We start from the raw sequence: 12,814 nt of genomic DNA, 5'->3' as shown, positions 1-12,814 counted from the left end.
GTGGCAGGCCACACACGTGCCCAGCCACTCCATTATTTCTGTATGGCAATGGCAGAAATCGGTTATTATGGCAGTTCAATGCAAAATTAATGGAGCAGCAGGGCACATACTCACCCTACCACTCCATCAGGATAGGGGAAGAGGACCCCCATTCTCAGGATCAGTAAATGTCCCAGCGGTAGGACCCCCTACTAACACCTATCCTGTGGATAGATAATAAGGCTACATTCACATGATAGTGATACACAGAACTTTTGTTATGGCTGTCACACGTTTGTTTTAAGAAAAGTGGTAGTCTGTGAGGTTATTCAGATTCCATTATTTTTTTAATTTTTTTTATTTATGTCAAAAAATGGAACATGTTCTGTTCTGTTTTAAGGAGGTTGTGTGACCAGACCATTCAAATGCACTGGACCTGCCATTTGCACTTTCTCTGTTGGGTGTTATTGCAGGTGCAGTGTGTCAGAATGGAGGAAGCTGAGTGATGTCTGGTCACATGACCCTCCATCAGCGGCTATCTTATGGACAGAAAACCAACCAAAAAGGAGTGGGTCAATACAATACAAAAAACACCAATAGTACCAAGGTAATCCAAAAATAGCATCATTTTATTAGAAAATCACAAAAACACATGATTGGCACAAATCACACAAAGACATCTAACACAGGTCACAATACATATTAAAAACCAAGAGGACCGATGGTGAACTGCTGGTATATATTAATAAAGTGCATGTGCAAAAATCTTGATTGGTCATCAGTAAGAAGGTGTATTACACCTAACCACTATGGCTCCACATTGCATGATACAATCCATATGCATATATTGTACAACAGATACCAAAATTTGGGGGTGATAATAAACACCACAAAGGCTAACTGAGGCAGTAAGGTAAATAGAATTATAATGGGCACATAGCAAATACTGACCAAGCAGCTATAGTATACCACACAGCAACACCACCGGTCCGCTCCCCAATGCATGTTTCGCGTTCAGCTTTTTCAAGGGGTGCACGAAAAGCAGAACGTGAAACGTGCGTTGGGGAGCAGACCGGTAGTGTTGCTGTGTGGTATACTATAGCTGCTTGGTTAGTATTTTCTATGTGCCTATTATAATTCTATTCACCTTATTGCCTCAGTTAGCCTTTGTGGTGTGTATTATCACCCCCAAATTTTGGTATCTGTTGTACAATATATGCATATGGATTGTATCATGCAATGTGGAGCCATAGTGCTTAGGTGTAATACACCTTCTTACCGATGACCAATCAAGATTTTTGCACATGCACTTTATTAATATATACCAGCAGTTCACCATCGGTCCTCTTGGTTTTTAATATGTATTGTGACCTGTGTTAAATGTCTGTGTGATTTGTGCCAATCATGTGTTTTTGTGATTTTCTAATAAAATTATGCTATTTTTGGATTACCTTGGTACTATTAGTGTTTTTTGTATTGTATTGACCAAATTCTTTCTGGTTGGTTTTCATGCTATAATCAGGGGTGGGCTCTGAACTTTGTTTGGGCTATATATAGGTTCCCTATCTTATGGACAGGACCTTTATGCGGATAATACAGAAGATTTGCCTAACAGAAAATATAGTAAATGGCAGAGAATATCAACAATGGCTATATGAGTATGTGCCATATGATCATCTTACATACACATTGGTCAACAGGAGCCAGAAACTGGCTAAGCCCTTTAAAAATACTTGGATACATTCCCAGTGGAACACTTTACAAGATTGATATAACATGCAATTAATTTAAAGGGGATGTGCCAGGATAGGGGATTACTAGCTGATCGCTGGAGGTCCAATCTCTGGAACCTCTTCTCATCACAACAGTGGGGGTCCCATTCCCCCGTTCTGATGCAGCAGCAAGTCACTCATGCGTGACTTCATTCTCTATGAGAGCACTAAGGCCCCTTTCACACAGACGAGTATTCCGCGCGGGTGCGATGCGTGAGTTGAATGCATTGCACCCGCACTGAATCCGGACCTATTCATTTCTATGGGGCTGTTCACATGAGCAGTGATTTTCACGCATCACTTATGCGTTGCGTGAAAATCGCAGCATGTTCTATATTCTGCGCTTTTCACGTAACGCAGGACCCATAGAAATGAATGGGGTTGCGTGAAAATCGCAAGCAAGTGCGGATGCGGTGCGATTTTCACGAATGGTTTCTAGGTGACAGTCTATTCACTGTATTATTTTCCCTTATAACATGGTTATAAGGGAAAATAATAGCATTCTGAATACAGAATGCATAGTATAATAGAGCTGGAGGGGTTAAAAAAATAAATAAAAAATTAACTCACCTTCTCCTCTTGATCACGTAGTTCACGGTCTCTTCTTTACTTCTTTAATGATGAGCTGTGGGCTAAAGGACCTGTGGTGACGTCAGATCACATGCTCCATCACCACGGTGATGGACCATGTGATTGGAGCATGTGATATGACGTCACCACAGGTCATTTAGCCCACAGCTAGTAAAGAAGAGACCGGGAACTACGCGATCAAGAGGAGAAGGTGAGTTAATTTGTTTTTATTTATTTTTTAACCCCTCCCGCACTATTATACTATGCATTCTGTATTCCGAATGCTATTATTTTCCATTATAACCATGTTATAAGGGAAAATAATACAATCTTCAGAACATCAATCCCAAGCCCTAACTTCTGTGAAGAAGTTTGGGTACCAAACATGCACGATTTTTCTCACGCGAGTGCAAAACGCATTACAATGTTTTGCACTCGCGCGGAAAAATCGTGCGTGTTTCCGCAACGCACCCGCCTCTTATCCGGGCTAAAAATATGACGCCCGTGTGAAAGAGGCCTGACAGCTGAGTACAGTGCTCTGCTGTCTCCAGGATAGGGGATAACTAGATATCTTGGCTAGTTATACCCTATCCATAGGATAGGGGATATCTTATAAAAACTTGGCACAACCCCTTTAAATGGAGCCCAGACTTTTCCCTTGCCAGGATCTCCGGAATCATAGAGCGGAACCCTGGACTAATGCCTAAGGGTGCATTCACACAACCATAAGTGTTTTGGGGTCCGCAAATTGCGGATCTGCAAAACACGGATACCGGCTGTGTGCGTTCCGCATTTTGTGGATCGCACATGGCCGGCGCTATATAGAGAATGCCTATTCTTGTCTGCAACCGCGGACAAGAATAGGAAATGCTCCATATTTTTTGCGGGGCCGCGGAATAGAAAAACGGATGCGGACAGCAAACTCTGTGCTGTCCGCATCTTTTGCGGCCCCATTGAAATGAATAGGTCCGCACCCGTTCCGCTAAATTGCGGAACGGATGCGGATCCATTTATAGGGTCATGTGAATGCACCCTAAGGAGTGCAGATTCTATGTTAGCAGTCTTTTCACTAGGGTTTGATCTTTTTATTTATTTTTATTTTTTTTGCTTGTTTTCAGTGCACTGACAGACTGGAAAGGGACAGGCTCATCTTATTTTTAAACAAGCTAATTCTTAATAAGGTAGGAGCAATTTGTCTACCTTCTCAGTAACTTCCACAGCCTGGCAATTTATAATCCTACCATTGAGTAAATTACAATTGGTAATACATGGTTTGCAAATGATTTCTGAATTATTATTCTAGAAAAATGTGAAAGATGTAATGGACTCCAATGGAGTTAGGATCCTGGTTGATCTTCTTACCTTAGCGCATCTTCACACTAGCAGAGCCACGGTTCCACTTCAGGTAAGTTACACATCATTAAGAAGATTATATTATTTTTTTTTAAGAAAGGATTGCATAGCAATGTTAAGTAAGATATGAAAGTCAGATAATTGTGTCTTTTATCACTTTACTAGAGTAATGTCATTGAAGCATCTCCTGATATGAAGAGGGAGAGTGAGAAGGAATGGTATTTTGGCAATGCTGACAAGGAGAGGAGTGGTCCGTACAGCTTTGTGGAGGTAGGTGTGCACCTGTTATATAAGTTTAATAACATTTCTCTTTATTTTCTTTCAGCTAAAACTGTCTAAACGCTAGTAACTAATTTGTGCCTAGCCTCCCTCTTGCATAGACTACACTCTGGTATTTGATCAAATCTGAATGCTACTGTTATTTTGGCAGATGCAAGAATTCTGGGCCAAAGGAGTGTTAAGCCCCAAAACACGCTGCTGGGCCCAGGGTATGGATGGTTGGCGCCCTCTTCAGGTCATCCCACAACTAAAATGGTGTCTGCTAGCAAGTGGACAAGCTGTCCTGAATGAAACTGATTTGGCCACCCTTATCTTAAATATGCTTATAACCATGTGTGGGTACTTTCCCAGCAGGTAAGTCACTTTTTTATATTTGCATTCATTTTTTTCCAATTCCTCTAAAATACAACTTGTAGTATAGTATTCATAGTGGAAGTGTGATACCACGAACTTCTCTCCAACAGGTTTTTGTTGTTTAATTTGTTTCTTTGATCTGGATATCTTTCTTGAAATACATTATTATATTTTATATGTCCTACATTTATTGAGGTGGATAATTGACCCGATGATTTCTGTTGTGTTGGAGCAAGTCTTTCTTTGCTTTGGGGATAATGCCAGGCAGGCGCAAGAGTAAAGACATTTCAAGTGTTGCTGTGATTGATCCTCCGCAATATTCAAGGCGACCCAATAGCTCCCCCCCATGCTGATTGCTGAAGGGAAAAATATGGGACCTCATTGGCTCATGCTGTATGTCGTACAGCTCCAGTGCTAGAGCTGTATAATACAGGATTTTAACAAAACTGCTTGGTCAATTAAAGAAATTGACCTAGCGTTTTGCTAAGGATCCTGTCATTAGTTTATTTGGGTTATTTTCACGTATGTGCTAAGAGAATCTGGCAGGCTGTTCTGGCAGAAGAACAACCTGCTCTAGTTTGTTGTATATAGCGTAGCTGGTTATGGCCGGTGCACCGCCATTCATCGTTGACTATAATGAGACCAGACAGGTACCCAGCCAGTCTCCAGCATGAGGGCTTGCACTAGTTTTTGTCCGGCCGAATCCTGCCACTCACCTTGATACCCAGCCAGACCTCCTTAGGGTCCCATTACAGTCACTGGGCTCTGGCAGTGAATGGTAATATCTGACTATCGGAGTAAGCCATTGTACCTATAAAACATTGTATAGTGCTGCAAAATTAGTTGTAGTAATACATGATTAATGTGTTGTTGATTTATTTGTTCTTAAGGGACCAAGACAATGCCATTATCAGACCACTGCCTAAAATAAAGAGATTAGTGTCAGATAACACTTGCCTTCCTCACATCACACAGGTCAGTAACACTTCATTATTTGATGACCAGACTTGTTTTGCTGAATTCACCCCATCTTCCTCTTCCCTTCATTACTCAAAACATGAAATGCTAAACATGAAAAAAAAAAGGTTTAGAAATAATCTTTTTTTTTCTTCGTCCATTGAAACTTTTCCTCTCTGCATCTGCTGTGATTTATTTGCTTTAGCTGAAGCAGTTGTGTTTCCATTTCATTCTCCAGCTTTTGCTGACGTTTGACCCCATCCTGGTAGAGAAGGTTTCCATATTGCTCTATCACATCATGCAAGACAACCCACAGCTGCCTCGTTTCTATCTCACTGGAGTATTCTTCTTTATAATGATGTATACTGGGTCCAACGTGCTTCCCATAGCCAGGTAAGCAGTTAATGAAGAGAGGATACATCAACATTAGTTTCTTCCTTATGATTATGCCCAGGGTCTTTGTATTGAAAATTCACAGTTGTGTTTGAAATGGTTGCCTGGCCCTGAAAAAAATAAAATAACTGGTTGATGCCAAGCATGGCATGTAAGTAAAAAAACAAAAAACACTCGCCTGCTTGGGTCATCCTGGTTCCTGTGATGAATCTCCGTTCCTGCAACTTCTGGTTTGAATTGTGACATGCCAACTTCCCACAAGTCACCACTGCCACCCAGTCAATGGACTCAGTGGTCACATGTCATGCCTGCGAACATCACCTCTAAGTCCACTGATTGGCTGCCTGTGGTGATGTGTGGGGAGTCGGCATGTCACACTTCCAGCCAGGCAGGAACCAGAAGCAGTGGGGACAATTAAAGCAGCTGTTTTTTGTTTTTGTTTTTTTTATATTCTCACATCGTACCAATTCTTCATCAGGGTTCAGACAACCCCTTTAATCTTTAATTTAGCTGTATGTCTATTTTCTTTATTTTTCTATATTTTCTTTTTACTATTAGGCAATTCACCTTATCAGTTATGTCCCTTTTACATTGCCTTATTTTTGGCAGATTATTGCTAACAAGCATTTTATGGTCGCTTCATTCAAAACTCTGAAATAATACTGAAGTTATCAACTTCGTGAATAACTAACTTCGGCTCATCGGAGCCTATACATTCTAATACCGTACGGAGACTAATCTCCATACAGTAGTATTCTGAAGTTTTGAACGAAGTGACTTCGGGTGAAGCATCCGAAGTTCACTTCGCTTAACACTAGTGCTGACACCTAAGTCATCTTTTGCCGACAACAGATCATCCTGACTTAACCACATTCTGCTGCCAGCAAACAATGATTCTGTATGCGGGTGCATTAGCGATTGCTCCTTCCTGTACTGCGGAGGAAATCGCTGCCTGTTAATGCAGCGGTCTCCTCCACTGAGGAGCAGACAATTATCAGGAAGGAACACTTCTTTCCCGACAATCGCTTGCTACATCAGGCCATGTAAAGTTAGTTAGTATTTAGTTGTTAGAAAAAAAAGTATTGGGCAAGTAATCATTCTTTTCAGGATCTGCTATCAATAATATATCTTTGTATGTATTGAAAGCCACAGTATGCAAAGCAGTATATAATTGTAAAATATGCCTTTTCATTTCCTTTTATTCTTAGATTTCTCAAGTACACTCATACTAAACAAGCTTTCAGATCAGAAGAGGTATGCACGCTGTTTGGAAATACTCAACACCGTAGTTAAACACACACAAGATATGCTGAAGAAACTGTTCTCATACCGTAGTAGTGTTTACTGAGCCTTTTGTTATCTGCTGTACATGGTTTTAGCCTCAAGTGGATATTTTAACAAGGTTTTATTACAATAAGGGTGGTTTCACATACAGTCTTAGTGTTTTTTTTGTGTTTTTTTTAGCCAAATCCATAAGTAGATCCAGCAAAATCTACTTCTGGATCGAGGATGGTTAGAGAACTAGAACTCAATTGTTTATATTTCCCTTTCTTGTTAAATCTCCCACTTCTGGCATGTGAAAATTGCCACAAAGACTGCAGCGTTTCTTTGAAAAGTGTTGAATGTGAAACCACCTTAAGGACAGTTTCATCCGAGCGTATTTGATCCGAGCACTGCTCCTCTGAACTGAACTCACAGCATCATAACGACTTGCTGTGAGTTCTTGCCTGACTGCAGGTCTCCTGTACTGTACTCACATAATGCCATGAGTGCAGTACAAATGACCTTTTTTTTTATTTTTTTACTGCATAGCAAAGTGTAGTCTGCTTCTATACAGTAGACCATTGCAAAAAGCATATGGGAAGTATGGCATAGGGTGGCATACACTGGGCCTACACATGCGAATTGTTCATAATTCCGCTTTGGTCAGCATTCTGGAAATCGCGGGGACCACTGATGAAATCCATCAGTCAGATGGTCTGATGGCTTGTCAGACCATCTGACTGATGGATTTCACAGTGAACAAAATCTTACAGCTTGATAGATCTTTGAATACATGCTGCAAAATGAAAACTGCTTAGAATTTCTATTAAAATCCGATTACAAAAAGAATTTTTAGCCCAAAATGCATGCAATGATACATAATATATTTTGTCACAAAGGTGGACAGCCTCTGAGGATGACAAAACTATATTTAATCGCAGGTGATTAATGATTTATCTCTTTCAGAACAAAGGAACAGACATCTTTCATCGGAGCATCCTTGGTCACATTCTCCCTGAAGCTATGGTGTGCTATCTTGAAAACTATGAGCCAGAAAAATTTTCTGAGATTTTTCTGGGAGAGTTTGATACTCCAGAAGCTATTTGGAGCAGTGAAATGAGGTATGTATCACTTAAAATGCTTAATAGTCATATTCTTATCCATAGTTTTACAGTTACATTACAGTTGCATATTATAAAATATAATTGGACAAATGGAATAGAGGATATTTAGGACCTGTACTTCCTAATATCAAAGGTTGAGGTGTTATAGAGTTAAATAATCACTGTACTTTCACACAATTATATTTTGTTTAATAGAGAATGGTGTGACTAGCAAATTTCTTAATCACTTCATTTAAAAAATATGCTTGCAACCACCTAAAAAAAGCTGTAAAGTCATGGCCACTTGGGTCTTACTTCCACCTAATTTGTAGTCCACTGCCTGTTGTCAGGCAAGATCTGGCCCTGGTAACAGAGACTCAGAAGGTGGGGCCGTGTCAGAGCTAGCTAAGATCCTCAGCCTGATAGAAGCACTACTTCTGAAGAGCAGATAATCCCCAATGTGTCTGTAAGTTTGATCTGTCCCTTTATTAGCAGCTGTTGAGGTTCCTAGAAGAAAACAAACATAGTGGGAAGTGAGGTCTGTCAGATTCAACAGAAAGGAGACACTCACTGCTTCTGACACAGTTATAGTAACATAGTACATAAGGCCACAAAAAGACATTCGTCCATCCAGTTCGGCCTGTCATCCTGCAAGTTGATCCACAGGAATCAACTGAAGACATCCTGATGCATCCTGAACTGATTTCTCTCCATTCAGAATGCATGGGGATAAAACTGTAAAACTAATCAGTTTTTTTCCAGCATTGAGTCCCTATGACGGAACTCAGTGCCGGAAAAGAAAAACGCTAGTGTGAAAGTACCCTAATATGTTTGTTTTCGCTCTCGTTGTAGTTTCTTTTGTATTATCCTTCTGCTGATACTTTTTAATTGTTGATGATTTTCAGGCGTCTCATGATTGAGAAAATTGCTGCCCACCTAGCTGATTTCAGCCCTCGACTACAGAGTAACACCAGAGCACTTTACCAATACTGCCCCATCCCAGTCATCAATTATCCCCAACTGGAGAATGAGCTGTTCTGTAATATCTACTACCTGAAACATTTTTGTGACACACTCCGATTTCCAGATTGGCCCATCAAGGATCCTGTAAGCCAAAGACTTTTTTCTTTTTACTTATTCTTTTTTTTGTTGTTTGTATGAAAATTGTATCTCTACAATATTACTAGCATTTTTTTTTTTTTTCAGGTGAAACTTTTGAAAGACACTTTGGATGCGTGGAAAAAAGAAGTGGAGAAAAAACCTCCAAGTATGTCTATTGATGATGCTTATGAAGTTCTTGGTCTTCCTAAAGGACAAGGCCTGTAAGTTAAGAAAAGTGATCCAACATATTAATGTATCAAGTGTTCTGAATTGGTCTGTGTGCTTCATATTGTGAAACATGGCTTGTTTGGATAGTATTGTTTGTATTGTAATGAGCCCTGCACCTCATGGAAATTTTCTGCATACCAACCACTTCATAAAAATGTCCCCTAAACTATTGGTTAAGGTAGTTCCCCATGGGTTGTAAATTCTGTGGATTTTCCTGGGAATTTGTGCAGGTAAAATTAACAGCAGATTATGATACCATGCATGTGGGTAAGATTTTAACAAATCTCGTTCACATGTTGTGCAATTTGCCCACATAAATATTTGCAATTTCTGGTGTGGATCTTCACCTACCTCTGGTGTGGATCGTCACCTTGCTTTGGATTTGAACCAAAATTCGCAGTCTAATTTGTGCAGAAAAATCATGCTTGTCTGGAACTGTGCTGTTAAAGGGGTTGTCTGGTTAATAAAAATTATAGCTCAGTGATTGGCTGGACAGTCATATCCTCTCTGTTGAGAGGAACCAGGAAGTAGAAAGCAGTGTGGACCTGGAAAGCATCTGAACAGGAGCAGTGTGGGATCAAGGGTTGACGTATGGGAGGTGAGTATAAATAAATATATATATATATATAAGTTTGTGTGTATGTAGATAGATACACACCATAGAACGCACCTGACAAATATTGACCAAAAGACACACCTAGGCTTTAGAGAAGGAAAATAAGAAAATATTTTTTTTTATCTGACTCATTACTCATCAGATCCCCGCCAGACCTCTTTTCCTCATCAGACCCCCAGATGAGACTTTAAAGAGAACCTTTCACCACTCCTAACATTCCTGTTTTAATAGCTCCATGCATCCCCCATGTAATAATAATTCTGGAGCATCTATTCTTATGATTCTATGTTGTGCCATTCCTTTATTATTTGCACTAGAAGTTATGAATGAATTACTGTTAGCCTTCAGTAAGGGTACAGAGGGGAGGTAACCAGTTTGGGGGGGGATGTACCTGTACAGACTGAAAATGGCATCACTGATTGTATATAGTCAGTCTGTGCAGGTACACATCCCCCCCCCCCCCCCCAAACTGGTTACCACCTCTCTGTACCCTTACTGAAGGCTAATAGCAATTTATTCATAACTTCTAGTGCAAATAATAAAGGAGTGGCACAACATAGAGCCATAAGAATAGATGCTTCAGAATTGTTAGTACGTGCATTCGTGTAGCTATTAAAATAGGCAGGTCAGGAGTGGTGAAGGGTCCTCTTTAAATAAATGGACTTACCTCTCCTGCTCCGGACGGCGCCTCCGCTCACAGATCCAACGCGCTCTTCCTGCACTCACCGTTCCATTGCCTGCTTCTGCTGGCACCATGTGCTGTTACCCGACTTTGCACAGTGTTAGGTCATAGTGCATGCTTACACTGTGCAACATCAGGTCACAGCACCGCGTTGAGTAGGGCTAGCACAAGGAGTGCTGTACTCATCAGTCCTACTGTTTACTAGTTAGCATTTAATAATGCAAGCGCTCACTAGTATTCGCTAACTAAGAAGCACTGCCATTTCCCCCCCACTTTTGGGGGAAAAAATGCTTCTTATGTTACATATACAGTATATATAGATTGTTTTAAGTAAAGGAGCTTTAATTTATTCTAATTGACATTGCATAAATTATCTTTTTCAGTCTTCTCTCTGTCTTTCTGCCATTCACTGTAGTTATGAGCTTCTGTTGCTTCAGTGTCCTGGAGAATTAATACAGATGCTTTGTGGAGCGCAAGGGCAATTTACACAAATATGTAGGAAATGTAACTTTCAAACTGTTAAGCACCTTAAAGGGGTTGTCAGAGCTATAAAAAAAAAATATAGCACTGTAAGGTCTCATGCACACAACCGTTGTGTGCATCCGTGGCCGTTGTGCCGTTTTCCGTTTTTTTCACGGACCCATTGACTTTCAATGGGTCCGTGGAAAAATCGGAAAATGCACCGTTTGGCAGCCGCATCCGTGATCCGTGTTTCCTGGCCGTGAAAAAAATATGATCTGTCCTATTTTTTTCACGGCCAACGTTTCACGGACCCATTCAAGTCAATGGGTCCGTGAAAAATCACGGATGCACACAAGATTGTCATCCGTGTCCGTGATCCATGTCCGTTTTTTCCTATCATTTCAATGGCAAACTTGACTTACATTTTTTTTTCATTTTTCATGTCCGTGGATCCTCCAAAAAACAAGGAAGACCCACGGACGAAAAAACGGTCACGGATCACGGACCTACGGACCCCGTTTTTGCGGACCGTGAAAAAATACTGTCGTGTGCATGAGGCCTAAGTCTGATGAGCAGCAATATATAACAAAGCTAAGCAAAGTTTAGGCAAAAAAAAATTAAATTTCCTCATTTTCATGGTTCTCTTCTGTCCCTTTTGTTTACCTGCAACAACAACAATCTCTGCCCCTCCTCCTGCTCTGCAAAGAGAGTGAATACAAGTGCTGCCCTGAGTGACATGTCTGCCTGCTAGGATACTCAGCAGTATGTTTTTGTATGTGCAGGACTACAAGTCCCAGCTGTTCAATGAAACTGCTGACACACGATCTTCCCCCTACCTGTGCTTGTGCAATGCTCTGCAGAACTCCTTTAGTCTGTCAACTCCTGTGCCCAGCATTTGTCTCCTTACTGCCTGCAGCTACTCACTAAAGCCTTCAGCCCTGAGTCTGTGCTACTGAAGGGGTTAACTTTTTTTCCTTAAGGAGGGAGAGAGCGGACAACATGGCCAGCACAGTGACATCTTGTGTACAGACGCATATATGCTCTCTCAGACTTGTGCACGAAACAACATCAGAGCAGGGAGAGAAGCGGACATGTGACCCTGAGTGGAATCTGAGAAAGCAGCAATTGTAGATGCAGTTAGTGCATGGTAAAGTGAGTGATTAGTTAGAAACATACAAAGAACAAAAAAAAATAACTCGGATAACCCCTTTAAATTTCTTACACACCATGCCTTTTGTGGGATTTTGTTTATTGTAGAATTATTTTTTTTTTTTTTATCTAAGGCAAGAAGAAAGTAAGATAAGAAAAGCCTACTTCAGGCTTGCTCAGAAATACCATCCAGACAAGAATCCTGACGGAAGGGTTTGTATTTATTTTAGTCATAAGTAGATGATACAAATGCTTTATTTTTCACTTTTTGAGTTAAATTTCATCAGCCATATTGCTGTCTAGATTTATTTCTGCTTAATTGTCTTCAAAACAATCTAGAACAGATTGCCTTTTATTACAGTGTTAGAATAATATACAGTGTATTGGCTTATACAGAAGGCAAAGTGAGAAAATATGGAATATGACTTTCAATGGCCTGTGCTACTTTTTTACTGCACCACACAAATTGATACAAAATCCATGAGAAAAAAACTGTCTGCATCTCTTTATAAAATGAAAGTCTGACAGAGGCAGTGTATGGCCCACAATATGT

General features: G+C 40.4%; 1 protein-coding gene across 5 annotated transcripts in view; it reads left to right on the top strand.

The window, feature by feature from the left end:
- DNAJC13 (DnaJ heat shock protein family (Hsp40) member C13) overlaps positions 1–12,814 on the top strand; it is a 215,749-nt gene that overhangs the window by 155,754 nt on the left and 47,181 nt on the right. For all 5 annotated transcript variants that reach the window (XM_044292710.1, XM_044292709.1, XM_044292708.1 and 2 more), the window contains 11 exons: positions 3,440–3,502; positions 3,625–3,726; positions 3,840–3,944; positions 4,105–4,307; positions 5,198–5,282; positions 5,503–5,657; positions 6,866–6,911; positions 7,887–8,041; positions 8,929–9,130; positions 9,230–9,345; positions 12,396–12,474. In XM_044292710.1, coding sequence (XP_044148645.1) covers positions 3,440–3,502; positions 3,625–3,726; positions 3,840–3,944; positions 4,105–4,307; positions 5,198–5,282; positions 5,503–5,657; positions 6,866–6,911; positions 7,887–8,041; positions 8,929–9,130; positions 9,230–9,345; positions 12,396–12,474 — 1,311 coding nt within the window. The remainder of the gene's footprint in view (positions 1–3,439; positions 3,503–3,624; positions 3,727–3,839; positions 3,945–4,104; positions 4,308–5,197; positions 5,283–5,502; positions 5,658–6,865; positions 6,912–7,886; positions 8,042–8,928; positions 9,131–9,229; positions 9,346–12,395; positions 12,475–12,814) is intronic.

Source organism: Bufo gargarizans, chromosome 5, assembly GCF_014858855.1.
Source record: "Bufo gargarizans isolate SCDJY-AF-19 chromosome 5, ASM1485885v1, whole genome shotgun sequence".
Classification (NCBI taxonomy): Eukaryota; Metazoa; Chordata; class Amphibia; order Anura; family Bufonidae; genus Bufo; species Bufo gargarizans.
The sequence above is the reverse complement of the archived record's forward strand: the minus strand, read 5'-3'. Positions and strand labels throughout refer to the sequence as shown.